Source organism: Agrilus planipennis, unplaced genomic scaffold (assembly GCF_000699045.2).
Source record: "Agrilus planipennis isolate EAB-ADULT unplaced genomic scaffold, Apla_2.0 scaffold8, whole genome shotgun sequence".
NCBI classification, from domain to species: Eukaryota; Metazoa; Arthropoda; class Insecta; order Coleoptera; family Buprestidae; genus Agrilus; species Agrilus planipennis.
The window spans coordinates 521,380-540,758 of record NW_020442461.1 but is presented as its reverse complement, the minus strand read 5'-3'; the positions used below and the strand labels follow the sequence as shown (position 1 = coordinate 540,758).

General features: G+C 33.1%; 5 protein-coding genes across 7 annotated transcripts in view; 3 read left to right on the top strand and 2 right to left on the bottom strand.

Moving 5' to 3' along the window:
• Positions 1-2,874, top strand: part of LOC112906493 (cytosolic endo-beta-N-acetylglucosaminidase 2) — a 6,563-nt gene extending 3,689 nt beyond the window's left edge. The window contains exons 2-8 of one of the 2 annotated variants that reach the window (XM_025980706.1): positions 3-305; positions 368-516; positions 573-870; positions 927-1,092; positions 1,329-1,538; positions 1,588-2,045; positions 2,110-2,874. In XM_025980706.1, the coding sequence (XP_025836491.1) occupies positions 13-305; positions 368-516; positions 573-870; positions 927-1,092; positions 1,329-1,538; positions 1,588-2,045; positions 2,110-2,218 (1,683 nt within the window). In that variant the 5' untranslated portion in view covers positions 3-12 and the 3' untranslated portion in view covers positions 2,219-2,874. The remainder of the gene's footprint in view (positions 1-2; positions 306-367; positions 517-572; positions 871-926; positions 1,093-1,328; positions 1,539-1,587; positions 2,046-2,109) is intronic. The other variant, XM_025980707.1, reaches the window with a different exon arrangement.
• Positions 2,875-3,189: 315 nt separating this feature from the next.
• LOC108736139 (serine/arginine-rich splicing factor 2) lies at positions 3,190-5,259 on the top strand. The gene is made up of 4 exons (XM_025980808.1): positions 3,190-3,524; positions 3,634-3,777; positions 3,831-4,015; positions 4,263-5,259. The coding sequence occupies exons 1-3, from the start codon at positions 3,343-3,345 to the stop codon at positions 4,012-4,014; spliced, it is 510 nt and encodes a 169-aa protein (XP_025836593.1). The 5' UTR covers positions 3,190-3,342; the 3' UTR covers position 4,015; positions 4,263-5,259.
• Positions 5,260-6,756: 1,497 nt separating this feature from the next.
• LOC108736138 (cytoskeleton-associated protein 4) overlaps positions 6,757-19,379 on the bottom strand; it is a 21,759-nt gene continuing 9,136 nt past the window's right edge. For both annotated transcript variants that reach the window (XM_025980807.1, XM_025980806.1), the window contains 5 exons: positions 9,630-9,960; positions 9,218-9,533; positions 8,678-9,158; positions 8,054-8,270; positions 6,757-7,985 (listed from right to left, as the gene is read on the bottom strand). In XM_025980807.1, coding sequence (XP_025836592.1) covers positions 7,716-7,985; positions 8,054-8,270; positions 8,678-9,158; positions 9,218-9,533; positions 9,630-9,960 — 1,615 coding nt within the window. In that variant the 3' untranslated portion in view covers positions 6,757-7,715. The remainder of the gene's footprint in view (positions 7,986-8,053; positions 8,271-8,677; positions 9,159-9,217; positions 9,534-9,629; positions 9,961-19,379) is intronic.
• Positions 10,349-13,445, bottom strand: LOC108736137 (integrator complex subunit 9). Its single transcript, XM_018468447.2, has 11 exons — positions 13,108-13,445; positions 12,864-13,055; positions 12,606-12,808; positions 12,333-12,534; positions 12,022-12,268; positions 11,647-11,960; positions 11,411-11,513; positions 11,111-11,355; positions 10,884-11,036; positions 10,675-10,827; positions 10,349-10,615 (listed from the first exon to the last, which is right to left on the bottom strand). Exons 1-11 carry the CDS (start codon positions 13,114-13,116, stop codon positions 10,496-10,498), a joined length of 1,941 nt encoding a protein of 646 aa, XP_018323949.1. The 5' UTR covers positions 13,117-13,445; the 3' UTR covers positions 10,349-10,495.
• LOC108736151 (UPF0047 protein YjbQ) lies at positions 13,822-17,514 on the top strand. Its single transcript, XM_018468472.2, has 3 exons — positions 13,822-14,235; positions 14,498-14,634; positions 15,449-17,514. The coding sequence occupies exons 1-3, from the start codon at positions 14,076-14,078 to the stop codon at positions 15,662-15,664; spliced, it is 513 nt and encodes a 170-aa protein (XP_018323974.1). The 5' UTR covers positions 13,822-14,075; the 3' UTR covers positions 15,665-17,514.

The following is a 19,379-nucleotide window of genomic DNA, read 5'->3' as shown; positions in this document are numbered from 1 at the left end:
AGTAGATTTACTATGAGTAACAACGTTCAAAATTCGGATCATTATTCCCATGATTATTCCTGGAGCGAAAGGGTCTGTTCTCCCATAACTACCCTCTCAGAGGCATGGACATGTTTGGAAAACCTCCCTCGTTGGATAAATAACATTATAGAGCTTATACCTCGCAGTAGTATGGCCATAAAGTGTACAGACCTGGAATGTCACGTTGAGAATGATAAGTTTGGCCCCATTATTCGGACGCATCACAATTCTGTCCCTCGTACCCTTATTTGCCATGATATGAAGGGGGGGTATATACAGGACAAGTGCGTAAATTGTTATCTAATAATTTAAGTATGTGACCTACTAATTTTTTTCTATTAAACAGATTTACAGGTCCAGTATTAGAAGGAAACGGATATGCTTTTTATCGGTGGGCACAAATTGACTCTTTTGTTTATTTCAGTCATCATCTGATAACGATTCCACCCCTAGGCTGGATAAATGTAGCGCACAGGAATGGTGTGAAAATTTTAGGTGCGTCTTTTCACGATTTTATATGGAGTTTTTAATTAAAACTTAATTATATTTAGGGACTTTTATTACCGAATGGGACTCTGGAAAATTTATTTGCGAAGAGATTTTAAAATCTCCGGAAGCGATTAAAAAATTTGCAAATATTTTGGCTGATCTTTGCGTCACATATAAAATAGACGGATGGTTATTGAATATCGAGAACAGTATTAGCAATCCCTTGAAACTGATTGATTTTGTCGAATATTTGACGAGACTTTTACACATTAGAAGACCTGGCAGTCTAATAATTTGGTACGACAGCGTTACGAAAGATGGAAAGTTGTCTTGGCAGAACGAGCTCAACGATTTCAATAGGTAGAAAATATATGTGTAATTAATCAATAAAAATGTGTTATTGTTTTATTTTGTAGGTCTTTCTTTGATGTTTGCGATGGTATATTTGTAAATTACACCTGGAATGAAACGAATCTTCAGCAAACTGTTAAAGAAGCAAAACACAGAAATTTGGATGTTTACATCGGGGTGGACGTCTTTGGACGTAATTTTTTTGGGGGAGGACATTTTAACACGTATTTGGTACGGAAATATTATCCTTCTCTGCTTTTTCACGATTCTGTACCCAGAAAAGGTAACATAGGACCCTTATAGTAATTACTTCAGCAATTATTAAAATACTAGATGGAAATTTTTAATTGCAAATAGAGGCCAAACTATTGGGGTGTTGCTATTGAAGTGGGGTGCTAGGATGATTAATAATAACTGGATGCTTGTTTTTAACACATTTAGGAACATCAACAGAATTTATCTTTTAGGCAGCTGAAAAAATCAGGCAATACAATCTATCAATGGCAATATTTGCCCAAGGATGGACCCATGAAACTTTGGAAAAGGAACCCAGGGAAACTTTCATGGAACGATTTTTGGACAGGGACAATGCTTTCTGGAGAAGTCTCTGGCCTTACTTGTACACCCACTTGCCAACGTTGACCTTTCACACAACGTTTTATTGTGGATCAGATAAAGTAAGAATCACAGCGATCGAATAACAAAAATAAAAAATTGTATTTACAGGAATATTACAGGCTAAACAGTCAAGAACTGCAATTAACGCGATTTCTGCATGGCAAAGGGAAAAGTCGTGAAGACTTCGAAGTTGCCACCTTAATAGATACTTGTAACTGTTTGCAAATGCATTTTGATGGAAAGTACACATCGTGTGTTATATCTAGAGGCCATTTAGATGGCCACAACTACGTCCATCACCTTTTCTCTTGTGATATTCACGTTAATGGCGACGCAATCATTTACACCTACACCAAACCACATAACGACGCCTTTGATAACTTATCGATAGTTTTGCTGATACAAAATTCCAGCGGGAGTTACGAAAAGATCGTGTGCCATTCAGTAGATCAGGTAAAGTTGCAAAATAGCGTAACCTTAACCGAAATAAACGAAACAAACAGTGAAGAGGTCATAAATAAAATTGCAATTGCTCATCATTATTATCCAAAAGAGTGGAGATTGAGGTGAGAAAGAAGAATGCGTTTTATAGTTTATAGAAGTTTTAAGATTACCTAGTATGCGTTTTAGATGTTTCGAAGTTCATTTGTACGACTGCAAGATAATCGAAATAGGAGCTAAAATCGAAAAGGGAAATTCGGTGTGTTTATGTGGCTTTGGTATTGCCGATATGTCTTAAAATAATTATATTGTATTACATTATATTAAGTAGGTTCTAATAATGGTATCAGATAATTTACTTTAATATAAGGAACTATCAGTACCAAAAACGGTCATCCATTGTGTCACATTACCTCATTTTAATTGAAAAAAGAAGTATTACATCAACTGAGATACTCGCGAAATATTAGCCTAGAAGAACCCGAACTTTTTGGCAAAAAAATTTCACCAAAATATATTTATATGTGAACCGTGCTACCTATCGTCCTGCACACTTTTTTTAGTTTAAGTGAACGTGGAATTCCAAGTACTTTAGTGTGATAGGTACATAAGATTTATGTAAATACTACCTTCGAATTGCTGGTAAGTAATTATATGGGTTAACAGTTCTTAATTTCATGTTATTTAAAATCTATAAATGTTAGAGCCTTAGTTAGAATTTTTTTCTGTAGTATTTACAAAGTCCTTTATGTGTATGAATAATTTTGGATTTTACAGACTGCAAGTTTGGATATTAAGTCCCGTCTTATCAAAAAGATAATTTTTCCCACTTTTTAAATCTGTGCGGTTAGGCAACCCATTTTTCACATTTTACCATTAGGTTGTAGGAAGAGCGATTAGAGCGATAAAAATTAATAATTTAACAACAAATGAGGAAGCAATTGGAAGCAATACACATTTTTAATTTAAATACCACATTTTGGATCCTTTCTACAGTGAAAATAAAAATATTTTAAAAAAACTGTTTAGTTATTTTTATATTAAATACAATTTAGACAAGATAGGCGTACTTTATTAAGTTTAACGAGGATTTTGTACAGATTTATTCTGTATTAATACGTTTTTTTAATAAAAAACACATATTTGGACTTCCCCCTCCTTCAATTTCAAATATAAGTCTTCATATCTCCTACAGATGTTGCTCTCATCGTTGATTGATAGATAATAGATTTATTTCTTTGATTTTTTTCTAATTCTATGAATATCGCCATTTTATTTTAACGTTTTCCGTTTTCGTTTGTGGACAAGGTGGCGTGGCATCGTGGTTCATCTTTTTAATTAATTGTGACTTTTCTTCATTTAATTGTTAAAAACAATAGCGCAATTGTTAGTTCTTAGTGTCTTTTATCAGTAAATGCAGCAATGAGTTACGGAAGACCTCCTCCTCGTATTGAAGGGATGGTTTCCCTTAAAGTGGACAATCTCACATATCGAACCACACCAGAAGATCTTCGCCGTGTATTCGAACGTTGTGGAGAAGTTGGAGACGTCTACATCCCACGGGATAGATTTACAAGGGAGAGTAGAGGGTTTGCTTTTGTTAGGTACGTCTTAAAATTTCCACAATTAAAACTAACCCTGTTGCTTGTGGATACCAAAAAGCACTATTTTTATTTAGGAAAAGTATTTTAGTCATGCACCTTGTCTGTGTAGGTTTTATGATAAACGAGATGCAGAAGATGCACTTGATGCTATGGATGGACGTATGTTGGATGGGAGGGAGCTCAGGGTTCAAATGGCAAGATATGGAAGGCCAACATCACCACATCGAAGACATGGACGTTCTGGGCGCAGGAGGTACACCTCTAATACAATAAAAATATTCTCTGTTGCATTTATCCTATTAATAGGTCACGATCCAGATCACGTAGACGTAGTACTTCTCGCACCAGGAGGCGTCGTTCTGTGAGTCACAGTCGGTCGCCCTCAAGGTCCCGGTCTCGCAGTAACAGCAAAAGCTCCAGAGGACGATCACCAACTGGTTCAAATAAGTCTAATAGCAAGTCTAGATCCAGATCAAAATCTAGAGATTAAAGTAAGTTTTATTACAGTTTTTTTATGTTTTATATTATCTAAATAACTAATTATTGAAAATTAATAAGTCTATTGCCTTGACAACCCATATTTTTTAGTCATATTTGTGAAGCTTTATGTATAAACAGAAAATTGATACTAGCTTATTAATTAGAATTGTTTCTGATAAAGTTATAATATTTGTGTCGTATGTCTTAGTACAATATGATTTTAGGGTGTAATTGTAATAGTTTTTTAAATTTTTCTAGGTACCAAGTACGGAGTCACATTTAGCAAACAGACTTCAGTGACAGAAAAGGTACTTTTAATTTTTTGCTTGTTTGTTTATATTATCACACTTTGCTTTTCAAAAAAAAAAACATCGTTTCTGAGGGAAAAATGCTTATTATTAATTAAATAGAATCATCGCAGTTTAGCATAACAGTTTTAAATTGAACAGTGTGTTTATTTACGTTCTTTTTTTATGCTACTTATCGTTAGTTTATTATTTTGTAATTTTTAAAAATTTAAAATTAGTTAACTCTATTAACGTTCTCATTTTGTGTATTTGATTTTGTTCTTTTTCATTATTGTTAGTTGAAAAAGGAAATAGTAATAATAGAATTATTTTTAAAGACTTATGACGAATTTAAATTTTTCAATACGTATTTAAAGAGTTGTGTATTTAAAGGATCGTCGCGCTTGTAACCACTTTTATTTTTTAATTATAGATATAACAAATCCCTTAATAAAACTTGAACAAAATTGTCTTAATATGGACTTGATTGATTGAAATTAAAATTGTCTTTAAATAGTAAGTTGGATTATATTGGTTATTTGATAAGGGACAAATTTTGTGTTTTATTTTTTACTTTTTCTTTTTGTTTGTTTTTTTCTTTTTATGTAATCATAAACAGGAATTTAGCCAGGTTATTTTTGCATCATTGAAGTAACCCAAACATCTGGTTTGTTATTATGGGATGTGTAAATAAAATTTTCTCTTACATAATTACTCGAGTAATAAAAATGAAATGAAATCCTTACTCTCCAAAACTAATTGAATCACTTTCAAAGTTTTTATTTCTTTCAAAGACTCTGCGTTAGTAATTAAGAGGCTTTCATTTACTTTTTATTCAAGATAAATAAGTTCTTATTTAAGTGTCGCATTGAAAAAACAATTGATTTTACTTGTTTGTTAATTGAAAGGAACTGATAAATAGTAATTGAATATGTGTGCGATTGATTAAAGTCAAAAATCTTGAGAAACGTTTTCAGTTTTATTGTTTCCATTTGAATGTATTTCCTAAAACAGTCTTTTTGGAGCCAACTGACAAGGCAATCGAGTAATGTTTGTAATACTAAAATAGTTGTGATGTATTAAGGGTAATACCCTATTTGTTTCGATGCCAGTTGTCAGTTGGCGATGGTAATTCAATTTTTTATTAGATAAAAATTGAATACAGTTGAAAAACATTTACTAATCGGTTTTATGTGAACAGGCGCAGTGCCTGAGGGGTGCAGTGCAGAGAGAGAGAGAGAGTAGCAGTGTTGCGGTTCTTTTGGTTGGTGGTGGTAGTCGCGGTGGCAGAGTTGCAGCCAATGGCGGCGAGTTGTTGCGGTAGCATAGCGAGAGAGAGGTGTTCGAGACAGGTACAGGGACAGACAAGGTGTACTCTACGCTAGTGCATCCGATCACACCTAACAAATAAAAAAAAGATGCAAGCAGAATACGCCACCACCCTTAATAATCAAACGAATCAATAAAAAAAAAATAACCATACGCCACGCCAAGACTGCTTCACGTGCTCTTGTTTTTTTTTCTTTAAGTTATTTCAAAAACTAGAACCGAGCGGAGTATAAGGTAAGAGGGACGACGGGGATTCCCTTGAAATAGTTAGTTTGTTTACCTGAACACAGATAATTGATAATTCATCATCTAGATCAGTCAGCCTAAATTTTTTGATAGGGATATCTCACTCATATTTTTAGAATAAATAAATACTAATAAAATGCTCAAATCCTGATCCAAATTAATTAGCATTCAAAAACAAAAAATGTGAAAAATAGAAAGTGCGTAACGTTAGATATGGTTATATCCGAATTTTATATTTGTCCTAAAAGTATGAGCTAGCTATCATTCGATGATAATTCACTGTTTGTCTTGGGCCTTTTTAAAAAGTTTTACAATTAATGATCTGTTCAGGACTCGATATTTGGGTTTGATGGCCGTGGTTAAGGGTTAGTTTTCCTCCTTATTAGAAGAGTACGACCATGTTACGCTTCCTCAGGATGTTAGGTGACCAAACGTCGAATAAACTACTCCATCGGTGGACTCTTCGAAAAAGGAGAGTCAGTCTTGGATCACGGTCGTTAGACTCGAATACCAAGCCTATTTCAGATATCGCTGCCAAGGCTGTAGCCTTTTCATAATGATTTCTACGTTTATAATTTCTCTGTAAGTCGTAGAAGCAACAAACTAGAAAATAAGCCCTTTTCCAAAAACAAGTAAATACTTCTCTAATATGAAGCATTTCGTTAATATGGCTTTAATGATAACATTTCTGAGACGTTTTTTAAAATAGAAAGTTAATTGTGGAGTAAAATATTTCAGGTAAGTAGCCCATAATGAGGCAAAATATACTTAAAACGTTTTTATCTTTTATTCATCGTTCTCATTTTACAGATACTTAATACTTCTTACATATTTTATCATTAATTTGGTTAACAGGATAAAAAATAAATAAAAAACGCAAAAGAGGGATATGTAAAGTTGGTTTTTTTAATAGTTTCACTGCCACAGAACGCAAATGTGTATATATTTGTTTTGTGATTAGTTTCTTTTACTACTTGCAAACAATGGTTTAAAGTTTAAACAAAACTGGTTTTTGTTAAACATTCAAAACAAACGGGACAAATGGCAAAATTACAATGGTTAATAAGAACCTTAAAGGGATTTAGAGTGCTGCTCGGTTAATTTACTTATAATTTTGAGATTAAAACATGTTTGTAAGTAGTATTAAAAACTGATTGTTTTGTAGGTACATAACTAGTACCGTTGGTATGGGTATTTTAAATTATAGGTTTGGCTGCGTATTGCAGTCCATTCTTGCATCTATATTGTACTTAGGCGCATAATTTGCATAAATAAAAAATTAATATAATTATGCTTCTTATGTTTTAACTTTTCTGTTAAATTGTGCCTTGAATAATGAAATACGACAGTTGTTGTTGTCAGTCTGACTGCTACTGTCACACTGCTGGTTAGGAAGTCGCTCGGCGACTGTCTTTTCCCCCCACTCCTATCAAACCTTCACTCCTTTTTTTAGGCTTAGAAGGGAAGTTTCTGCGCGCGGCTTTTATTTTTATTACAGTAGCTAGTATGTAGAGACGTAATAAGTCTAATTAATTCATAAGCAGGACGAGTTATTAGTAATAAAGGTTTTGTTATATTTTTATCACAATTTGATACAAAAGTGAAAATTGACTATGTTTACGACATTATAATGATAATATAGTATAGACACGTACAATAATAATTAATTATGTACAATCAGTAAATGCAAAGGAGTTGGCAGAGTTAAAAAGAAATGTACTATTACGTAATAGTAGTGATATTGCAATTTAAGTCTCTTTTTCTCTATATTCGGTTAATGACGTTAATTTTTTTTTTGAAATTTAAAAGAAAAACTAAAATTAAATTAGTTGTATATAATAATAATAATTTATGTTGTAGTGTCCCGTTTGGATGTTTTATTGCCACTTAAAGTGTTATCGTCGAGTGTCTGAATTTCGTATTCTTCGTCAGGCACTTTGTGAGGTCCAGGTCCCCTGATTTTTTCTTGTACAGTTACGAAGCTGCTCTTAATGTCGTCCAAAGCCTGACCCAAACCAGTTTTAATCCTATTGAACTCCTGGGTAACTAACGAAAGTCGTCCCAAAAGATAATTTAGATTTTCATCGACTTCCGTCATCCTTTCGGTAATTTTGCCGACCTAATTTAATTAAAAAAAAAAAAAAACGAAAATGGTAACAGGAGGGCAGGGGTGAAATCATTACATACCTTTCCTTTCATAGAATCCATTGATGTTAAAGAGCCATTAACATAAGCGTCTGTTTGGTTTTGAAGTTTATTTAGGGAATCGGTACTCACGGTCAGTTGTTGGTACATTATACCAATTTGGCGCCACACTTGGTCAATGTCTTTACCAATTTTCGAACTGACATTTGCCAGAGCGCCGTTTTCACTGTCCAGAATTGATTGCTCGAAATCGTCGAATCTGAAATACATAATTAATTTATATTTTTACAGTAATTAGAGCTCATACTACTACAAGTAGTTTGCTGTGGTGTACAGTAAGTTAAAAGATAATAAAGACAGAGAGAGGGGGAGCAAAGCCAATGTACTGCATTGACTTTACCCCCCCCCCCTGGTTTCACAACTCCAGCTGTGAGAGCGTCACTAAGTAGCGCTCGCTTGTTCGCTGCGCAGTAAGGCAATGCGCATCTGATTTGACGCGATTCGGCCATGTTTTTGTTTGACAACTGTCAACACCGAAACTGATGTGCAGTACCTCATCGCGCAGCGGACCATTTCGTTTTTTATTCTGTATTAATAGTGACGATGCTTCGGATTAAGTTATTGGTCCTATTTCTAATCTTCTTGCATGCACATAAGCATTTTTACCTTTCGTTAATGGATGATGACGTGTTTTTAAAACTGCTCTTTATAAGTTCGGCAACTTCTAAAAGAATTTGGTGCACGCTGTATTCAACCAGACGTTTAACGTCCATTACATTATCAGCAGTTTGCATCATTACATTTTCCACTTTTCTCAGCGACTGTATGTCGTTCTTAAGTTTCTCGTAGCTGTCGGCCGTGTTGGCGCCTTGCATTTCCATGATTCCGCTCAAATTGATCATCGACTTTTCCATGTCGCCGTGTTTTTTTTCTGCGTCAGCGGCAGCCTGCTGGTACTTTGCGTCTATAATTGTAGCCGTTTTATCGGCAGATCGTATCGTCTCGTATTTAATGTCTTGCAGTACTTCTAACGTTTCATTCTTTGAGGATTCAATTACTGCGGAGTCGGGAAGTTTTTGAACTTTTTCTGACATCGCCTTTACGTCCGATTGGATCTGGTCTATGTTCGATTTTTGAATTTCCAAGGCTGAAACCAAAAAAAATAATGTATAGGTAATATGCGTATGGAAAACCTTTTTTTCTCACCTTTTATGAATGTTGTTTGCAAATCGTTCGCGTTTTTCGATTGATCAGGAATTACTTGTACCATATTGGTAAATCTGAGAAGCAGTTCTTCTGTGTTGTTAAGTTGCTTGTTGATGTCGTTCAGTTTTCTTGTAGTTTGTTCGTTCGCGGATTTTAATTCCAAATTTTCGGCTGCTATTTTTTCGAACTGTTTTTCTAAAGAATTAATTGCTTTTGTAAGACCACCCAGCTGCTCATTGATGCTGTTTTGTACCAGTACATCAGTCTTGGGCGTTTCAGTTGGAACGGGTTGTACTGACGTTGACAATTTCGAAATCTACAATTAATTATAAACGTATATTTCCTTGTAGTTTCTAAACATTATTTGTTAATCGTTATTGTTGTTGTTAATTCGTGAAAGTATTAGAGGTACCTCCAGTAGTACGTCGTTTCTAATCTTCTCCATCAGAATGGGCATGTCCCTTTGTAGTTGATCAACCCCGTCGAGAACCCTCTGCGATTGTATGCGTTCCCTTTCGTCTTTCTGGAGTAGAATTGTTTCTACGGCTGCTAATCTTTCGTCCAGTCTTCCAACGGCCCCTTTTACGGGTTCCATGAGTCGTTGGCGTTTTTCTATCGTGGACAGTGCTTTCTTTAGGGTCTCACCCAAGGCCCTCTCGCGAGTTTCATGTCTCGCTAGTTTGTCATCTGTCGATCTTATCATATGCACCACGGAAATTATCGCATCGCGGATATTTTCGTTTCTGAGATAACAAAAAAAAGAAGACTTTTTAAAATCGTCTTTTATTTTACAGTGGGTTGAAATTTAACAATGGGATATCGGGCTAAATTGCAGTATTGTATGAAAATAAATGAAAATAAAACTAAAACACTGGTATGCAAGGGAAGAAAAAGTAGGGAAAGAGCGAATATAAAGATAGGAGACGAAAAATTAGAAGAAGTAGCTGATTTTAGATACCTAGGAAGTCAGATAAGTCAGGATGGAAGGATATAAAGCAGAGGATAGCGCAGGGTCGTGTAGCCTTTAATAAAACGAACTCANATTTCTGAGACGTTTTTTAAAATAGAAAGTTAATTGTGGAGTAAAATATTTCAGGTAAGTAGCCCATAATGAGGCAAAATATACTTAAAACGTTTTTATCTTTTATTCATCGTTCTCATTTTACAGATACTTAATACTTCTTACATATTTTATCATTAATTTGGTTAACAGGATAAAAAATAAATAATTATATATTTTACAGTCTTTATTTTTAAGCCTAACATTTCGTGTACAGGCTAGAACTTCTTCAGACAGTGCATCAGCATATTTCTAAGCCTCATTCTCAATTTTTCATCACTGTTACACAGTACGTGCGTACAATTTTCTTCTATTTGTATCAGTGCATCTTCATCTTGCTAAAATTGTTTAATTATAGGATGGATTTAGTTATTCAATTTCTTAATTAAAGAATTACCAAATGTATCATCACTCCGCTTCCACTGGGTTCAACTTTTGCGTCTGTTATTCCATCTTGTGAAAGTTTTTGTAAAAATTCGGTTACGTTTAAAGAGCCCCATTCATACTGTATGTTAGCTTGATAGTTTGGATCCTTAATCTTTTCTAAACTCTATAATAAAACACATTTAGTGATTTAATTATTAATCGAAATAATAATTAACTCACTTCCATGTTATGTACATTGTCTTTTACTTTTAAAGTGCCTGTAAGTGAAGACAAACTGATTCCCGGTTTTATTTCCACGGGCACAATTTTCTGGGCTATTTCTCTCTCGACAAAAACCTGAGCTTGCTTACGTTTAAGGGGCAAATTTATTACCTAAAGATTTACAGTTTCGTAACGTACCTATCGGGAGTTTCAAAAAATTGACAAAATAGTGTTAATGTTATTACCTCTCCCCATTTGTATGGGATAAGGGTTCTGTCAGGGTTGTTCTCTATCACCAATTCAGTTAGATTGGGTGCTGAAACTGGAGGCACAGTGTAACATTCTGGAACAACTAATGTGCTTGGTTTTAGGTCTTTTATTAATTTGTTTGCTTGGGTAAAATTTAAAGAAGTATCAATCGCACAATGGGCCACTTTCATTTGGAGGGGTTGATACGGTGCCAGTGCATCGATGTAGTCAAAATCTGGTTCTGCAAAGTTTTGATAAAAACGATAGATTCTTAATTGTATTATTAAATTACTTGCCCGTAAAAACAATACAATTTCTCGGATTGTTGCCCCATAGTTCTATAAACTGTACAACGTCTCCAAATCTGCAGCTCGGATGTCCGCAGAATACCACACATGGCTGAAAATAACATTTGCATTGCAAATAAAATACCAATCATTATTTAATTGGTATTGAAAAAATATAAGGGTAATATTCTAATAATTATTAGTAAGTATTATCTAATATTAAGTTATCTGTTGAAGTTAAATACCTCCTGAAAATCGGTACTGAATCCTTCTGAGTAAATGTGCTTGAAATGTTTCAATTTTGAATTTTTAACTAATAATCCATGAGGAAATGGTTCGTCAGGGACATAAACTTTATTCTGCTTTACTGATGACAACCATTCGGCAAGTATATTAGAATATGCTAAAGACATGTCGGCTACAGGTGAAATGAAAAACATTGGACAATTTGACACTCCTAATTCCTGCATTTTTACTGAAAGACATTCGAAAAGATCGTACACCACTCCTGTAGGATAGCAGGGAATTAATACATTGCCACCACCTCTTAGTGTTAAACCTAACAAGAAATACGATTATATTAAAATAATTATTATGAATGAATGATTTGTTGTTCTTGCCTACTACAACACAAAGGACACCTAACATTCCATCAGGGTTACTAATAGGGGTTTGCGTAAGGTCCGTCATTATAAGGACGTCTGCATTTTTTAATGCATGATGATCCATGGGTTTGGGATGTGTGGTCAGTGTACTTGAACCGCTCAAGTAAACTATTTTCTCATGATCCGAACTAATGACCCAATTACTTGAGCCTAAACAGTAGCCAGAGCTTGCAGGTATCACCTGAAGGGCCCCATATACATCCTTGACAGTAAAAATTTATGATTAGTGAAAAAAATTATACATCAGCCTTTTTATCTAACTTTACCAGTTTTTCATTGTATCCAACCATTTGTATTCTTGATAAGCTGGCATTTACATTGCTCATATTGTATATTCTTTTCCAAGATTTGGGCTTAAAGGAGTCACTTAGGGGATAAGGCAATTTATGGACGAAATTTTTCCATTGATTAGCAAAATTTGCTTTTGGGCATTGCTCAATGTTTAAGACCAATTCTTCAAGAAGAAGCCTATTTACAAAAACAACGTTTAATTCTATGCATTATATATCAATTAAAAATACTAATTGCAAGTAATTGACCTTCCAATTTGTAAAGTTGGTTCTGTTGCATATATCCGGCCTTGGAAACCTGTCCCCTCTGTAATAAATGGTAAGGCCATCATGCAGAGATAATTTGAAATTAATATTATATCAACTTGAGCAAAATCAATCAGTTTATCTAATGGTGGGCAAAACTCTGGAGGGGAATCTATAAAGACTCTGTCACAGTTTTCTCTCAGTTCCTATATTAAAAAAGTTTTAGTTTACTTGAAATTTAATCATTTTTTTAACACTTACTCCTTCAAGCTCTGGTTCAGAGACATTCTGTGGAGTCCAGAAAGGCAAATTAAGCAATTTATTGGATGCAACAAATGATAGCGGAAGAAAGTTTAGCACCGATTGCATAGAAAGACCACAATCCAACATTATTGTTATTTCTTTGAATGTAAGAATGTGACATGGTTTATTTGGATCGTTGCTTAAACAGTACTGAAAAAGAAATGCTATTTACTGTTAATTTAATAAACGTTCTTATACATACCAGTTTCATGATTACACTGGTTATTAATTTATAGCGTATCAATTATAAATCTTAGGCTCATTAAACTATTATATCATTATAGGTATATTGGCCTTAACGTAATGTTTACGCAATTATTTAAACAATTTTTATCACTAAAAAACTTTGTTTTGATTTAGGTTAGGGCACACTAATTCCGTTAAATGTTAATTATACCACCCCAATTAAAAAATTTACACTTATTAAATGATTATTTTACTATAAAATATTATATCGCATACTGTTTTTGTTAAAATTTGAACAATTATTATCACTGATTATCACCAAAACATTGGATTTTATTTAGGTTATGGCATACCCATAGAGAATAGAGGAGCATTCCATAGAACACCATAGCCAACGCCATAGATAATAGCCTACAACATAACACCATATCTGTGGATATATGTAGTGGTTATGTATTACCGACCGGTTAGATATACGTACAGTTATTGTAACAAATTTATAATTGTAATAGTTAATTATTACACTTTATTTGTAATGCATTTTTTCGTATGTTTTTTAACAATTTCATTGGGAGTCCCATGAAGTCTGTTTTTGCTTAGGCTAAATGAAAAGAATACCCGAAAATAAGAAAATCGAATCAAGAAGAAGAAAAGTCCGCGCCCGGTCCCGGTGTAAAGATAGGTGCATATAGGTGTTAAAAAGAGAGAGAGAGATAGCGAGTGTAGATATAGAGCGAAGTGTCAGATTGTGTCAGATACAGAGACCAGAAACGAGCCAATAGTGCTTTTGCGGCAGGACGTGTGTAACCTTATTATTTATATATTGACTTGATAAAAAAATCTTATGCAACGCTCATGATAATAATGGTCTTATCAGGTCTTATCACTGAACGTGTAAAGTATAATATACATTTTGGTTGTTTGTGAGTGTACAAAATAACATTCAAACTGGCGACTGATAGTGGTAGTGACAGCAAGTCAAATATGGCTTCTTCAGCGAGAATTATTCAGACAAATTCAGCATGGTTTCAGAAAAAAATTAATTTAAGACCACAGCATAGAGGAGTGCACTTAGTTACAGAAGAAATTTTACGACAGATTCCAGAATTATCCCAATTTGCAATGGGGCTGTGCCATGTACAAAGTGAGTACCATATCAAACACTTGACACAGACATTTTTTTAATATACCCACCTTTAATAAGACTGGTACAAGTAAGTTCTTTTTAAAAAAGTGTTATATACATTTTGGAGACTTAATTATTAATTTACTTTAAATGTGTGTGCTTTATTGTATGTATGCACTTTTACTTCATTTCATTGTGTAACTTCAATGAAGTTTTGGAATTTTTGTTCAATGAAAAAAGTTTGATAAGGAATGTAGCAATGAATATCCATAAATTTTAGTCCTTCATACATCAGCCAGTTTGGCACTAAATGAAAGCTGGGATCCTGATGTCAGAGATGATATGGAGATGATGTTAAACAAAATAGTGCCTCAAGGCCTACCATATAGGCATTCATGTGAGGGACCTGATGACATGGTAAGTAAACATTTTTACTGTAAAAACAAATTACACGAGTGGCCAAAATACGTGATACATCAATCAGATAATTAAATTAAGAAACTAAAGTGTTTTTATTACTTCAGGTTATTAAGCATTTGTTAATTACTATTTTATGTGGTTGCTTTATGATAATTATTATTTGTTCCCAGAAAATTTTATATGTACTGATCCTGATGTGTGTTCTGGCTATTTTATTAAAAAATGTTCCACTGGACTTGTTACTCCTTTGAATATACCTTTTAACAACTCATTGTGTCCCACTCTTTGGAAGAATGCCTGTATTACTCCTATAAGTACCTATAGAAAAATGGCAATAAATCTAATATTAAAAATTATAGATCCATGTCATGTGGCTCCATTTTTAAAAGTACTGAATCCTTTAGTCCTGTAGAAATCGTCTTTCAAACTAATAAGTTTTCTTATTCAAGCTCAGCCTGACTTCAGGAGTATAATATGTCCTCCGTTACAAATGTTTTTATACTTGAATTAACTGACAACAAATTTAATGGAAAATATCCGTGTTGACTCTGTTTTGATTTTACAAAGGTATCTTATTCTGTGGACCACTCGATTTTGATAGATAAATAAATACAATGGTTAACCCAATTGACCCAATTCAAATTATGAAGATCAGAAATAGTTTATCTCCTTCTACAATTGTTACATGGGTAGTTCCTCAGAGTTCACATCTTGGGCCATTGCTATTTAACCTTTTTATTAACGACCTTTGTTTGGCTAAAAAATTTGCTACTGCTTAAGCATGGGTTTGTTAATTTTATTTGTTTTTCAGCCTGCACATGTAAAGGCGTGCTTCTTGGGTTCGTCGCTCACAATTCCAATAACGGAGGGTAAATTGAATCTTGGTACGTGGCAAGGGGTATGGTTGTGTGAACATAGGGACCATGCGGGGTCGCGAAAGCTACTAATCACGCTCAATGGGTGTCTGCGGGATGCCACGTGCACCCCTTTATCGCCAGTCAGTCCAATGGCAAGCACGAGCAGTTAGGGAAAACACTCGGGCCACTCACTGTCGAAACACTGAGCGTCCCGAGTTATTCAGCCAAGTTAACTACTAAATAATATTAAAATAATATTTTAGTGTCGCACAGACTCAAAAAATCTATGACAATATGTACATATGTGTACATTTGGGTTAATTTTGCGTTGTAAAACTGGAGTCGTTCCATTAATTAGGATAAAAGTCACTGCTGCGTAGATTATGATGAAGTTCATTAATGGTAAGTTTGGTTTATTTGCCCCTTTTTATTTTTTAAATTAAGTTTTACTTTTACATTGGGCACGAAATGTGATGTGCAAAGTTATTTAATCACATCAATTTTAAAAAGGAATTAATATTCTTTTCAGTAGTACAAACATTTCTAACACATGAACAAACTTTTAAATTATTCTAAATTTGCCATTAGATTATTAATCTGTATTTTTTTATCAATTATTGATTTTTACACATTTGTTTAGTTTTTATTTATAGAATCCTTATAGATTTTGAAAGCTCTGATTTCTATTTGCATTAGATAGATTATGAATACATTGCATTTGTTAGATTTAAATAACATTCCATATTTCATAGTTCTAGTATTCGTTTTAATTACGTACGATTTACACAATGAATAGAATGTTAATTTTGCTAAAAGATTAGTTGAACAGTTTGCACCCATATTTTGCCCTGATTGTGGTTTTGGAAATAAGGCAACTCGAAAAAGGCTGTAAATAGTAAAACACTGTTTTTGTTTTATCTGTGCCTTTATCTAGGCAAATTTTCTTGATATATGTGTACTTGCAGAACTATTCTGTTTGTCGTTTAGTTTTAATCTATAGGATATAAATTTATTATTTTGAATGGTTGAAGATTTGGTTTGTTCAAAATGAAAACGGTTGCTCTCCTTTTTATGACATTACATAAATAAAAATATACACATATAAGATTACAAGTGTGTGTAGTTGTAGCTTTTTATAATTTTGCACAGTAGTTTGAAACACTCTCTGTACATCATAGCAAACAGAAGATCAAGCAGAATGGTTCTTTCGAATGTCTATTTTTAAGTATCTACATAAATCGATTAATTATTAATTAATCCACCAAGACAAAGACAAAAATACCACACGGATTAAAATGTAAATAATATTATAATACGGGTTGTAAATAGTGTGTTTTTGGGAAAGGATGGATCGTCTTCCTTTTTCTCCCGTAGCAATATCCGGTAGTGAAGCTTCCTTCCTTCTTATCCCATCACAAGTTTAAATGTGATTATTCATTTATTCATGCAGAAAAAGAAAATAATTGAGTTCTAAACAAGTTATCTGAGGAGGTGCTGTGTTGTGTTGTTTTTCTTTTTTAATCGATAAGTAGTTATTTTTTTTTTGTGTATTGTCACACCCTGGTGGTATGTACATGTAGGTACGTTAATCTTTTATTGTTATATTATTTATGTTTTATTCAATTTGTAGTGAAAGGACCGCACGTCGTTTGTAGATATAAGGCCTGTATTTAGGCCGTCGATCTTAATAGGTAGTTAAATATTCCTTATTAAAAGTAAATTAAATTTCGTAGAGATTTTCTAAGCGCACCCTGGATAATGACGTCATCTGTGAACGACGTGCTATCCTTGGCTGATAACGAAACGTGCTGTGTTATATTTCTCTAAACAAATCTAACAAAAAGGGCTTAACGGAGCACAAACCAGTTAACATCCTTCTTAAATTATAGGTCTCATAGTTTTATGTACTTTATTACCAAAATCTTAAATGTTAATTGCTGCATAAAAAAGATTCAGACAAGAGCTGATGGGAGGCAAGAATAGAAGATGTTTTTAATTTGTTCGAATTTCTAAAAAAAAAGGTAGAATACAAGAGTTGTAGTAGTGTGAGACCTATGCGTTTAAGAAGGGGGTGGGAGTTGATTAACGTTTGATTGGTTACAGTCTTTGGTATGACTTTTTTTGACACACATACACAGGGTAGGCTTGAGTAAAACCGAAAAATTATAAGTTATTATTATTCATTACAACATTAAAAAGTCCTATCGGACTCAAACGAATATTATTATATATTATAATAGAGATATATAAATAAAAAGGGGGATTCTTCTTGACCTATGCAGAAGCGAAATAATAAATATCACCATACCTTATGTTTACGTACAATAATATATAGTTTGTTGGGGGCATTGCATAGATGACGATGATTGTGATGATGTTAGTGTCATGAAGATGCTGAGGAAATAGCGGCCGTAGAGAACTGATTATTATTATTATTGTCATCATCAATATTATCTATCGTGTATTTTTTTTAACAAGAAAAATTATAATAAGAAGTTGATGAAAAGGCAGAGAAAAGAATCATGATAAAACTGTAGTTATAAGAAGGAGATTTTTATTCACTTTGTATGTATGCACATTGTTATTGACACATGGTTTAATAATTGATTCGGTTTTTCGGTGGTTACTTTTGGAAAATGGCCCAAATTACATAGTGGAAGGAGTTCTTATAATATAGACGCGGTTGTCCGATAAGGTCCAAAAGTACAGCACAAATTTTATTGTTTCGACACGAAGAACGTTAGTTGCATAGAATTTATTATTAATTAATACATAATTGCAGCTCTGAGAAGTGTGTGAGTTTGTTACATAGCATAGGTGCATTGTGCACGAAAGCAAAATCAAGATGGTTATTTTTTTATTATTATTACCTAATACCGGTCCTCATGATATGGTTATTACATATTATAATGATTAAATTGCCGGGGAATTTTGAGGGTACTTAGTTTGTTACATCTTGCGGTAAATGTATTAGGATATGTCCAAAAAAATAAAATTTTAAGGATTGCTAAATTTGTCGAAAAAATACTTTTTTCCTGTGTTGTTCTTGTAAAAAAAACAATATAATTTGATTATGTTCATCCTACTCAAAATTAAATTAAAAAATTATTTTTTTGGACATGCCCTGCTGAATGTTTTAAATTGGTTGCTATTTTTTTAAAACCCAATATTTTAAGTAAATAAAAAATTAGATTGTCTAATCACAAAATTTACTGGTGATTTAACAGCTAACATAAACTATACTACTATTACATTTGTTAAATTTATATTGTATTCTAAATTATTGTTGAATGTTTTATTAGTTTACGTTTTAATATTTAAATATACCATATACATTTTTATTTTATATTGTTTTCTTCTTTCTAGTTTTTATTTATCCCATCATATTGTTGTAATGTTTAAAAGGTCGTAAGGTTTGTCGTCCTTCCCCTGTTTGTTTTTGTTATTTTGGTTTATTTTTGAATCTGGATGTCCTTTTGCCGCCCCCTTAAAGATGCTGTACCGTTTTTGTGAATAGTGTTATTAAAATTCACTTTTGTAGGAGCTATTTCTTCAAGTTGTTTATAAACTATTTGTGATTTTAATAATACTTTAAAAAAAAAAAGAAAAAGTATACACCACCATGTCCAAATATTTTTAGGAATAATCAATCACTGGACAAAAATACAGCAAATGTGTTGTCAAAGTTTGCGCTAATTTAATAGTTTCCTTTAACTATACAAATGTTTCATTGTTACTGTTTTATTTTTGTGATATCCGTCCCAATTTTTCTAAAAACTAAAACTACTTTGCCTGTATAAATTATTAAAATTAGCGCTGTATTTTTGTTCTAATACTACTAATAATAAATATTGATAAAAAATAAATAAAAAACGCAAAAGAGGG

Coding starts and splice junctions, on each gene's coding strand:
- LOC108736139 (XM_025980808.1), top strand. CDS start 3,343: ATGAGTTACGGAAGACCTCCTCCTCGTATTGAAGGGATGGTTTCCCTT. Junction 3,525..3,633: donor AGAGGGTTTGCTTTTGTTAG/GTACGTCTTAAA, acceptor TTGTCTGTGTAG/GTTTTATGATAAACGAGATG. Junction 3,778..3,830: donor GGACGTTCTGGGCGCAGGAG/GTACACCTCTAA, acceptor TCCTATTAATAG/GTCACGATCCAGATCACGTA.
- LOC108736137 (XM_018468447.2), bottom strand. Junction 12,535..12,605: donor CCAACTTTACAAATTGGAAG/GTCAATTACTTG, acceptor TTTTGTAAATAG/GCTTCTTCTTGAAGAATTGG. Junction 10,616..10,674: donor GCGGAGTGATGATACATTTG/GTAATTCTTTAA, acceptor AAACAATTTTAG/CAAGATGAAGATGCACTGAT.
- LOC108736151 (XM_018468472.2), top strand. CDS start 14,076: ATGGCTTCTTCAGCGAGAATTATTCAGACAAATTCAGCATGGTTTCAG. Junction 14,236..14,497: donor GGGGCTGTGCCATGTACAAA/GTGAGTACCATA, acceptor CATAAATTTTAG/TCCTTCATACATCAGCCAGT. Junction 14,635..15,448: donor GTGAGGGACCTGATGACATG/GTAAGTAAACAT, acceptor TTTGTTTTTCAG/CCTGCACATGTAAAGGCGTG.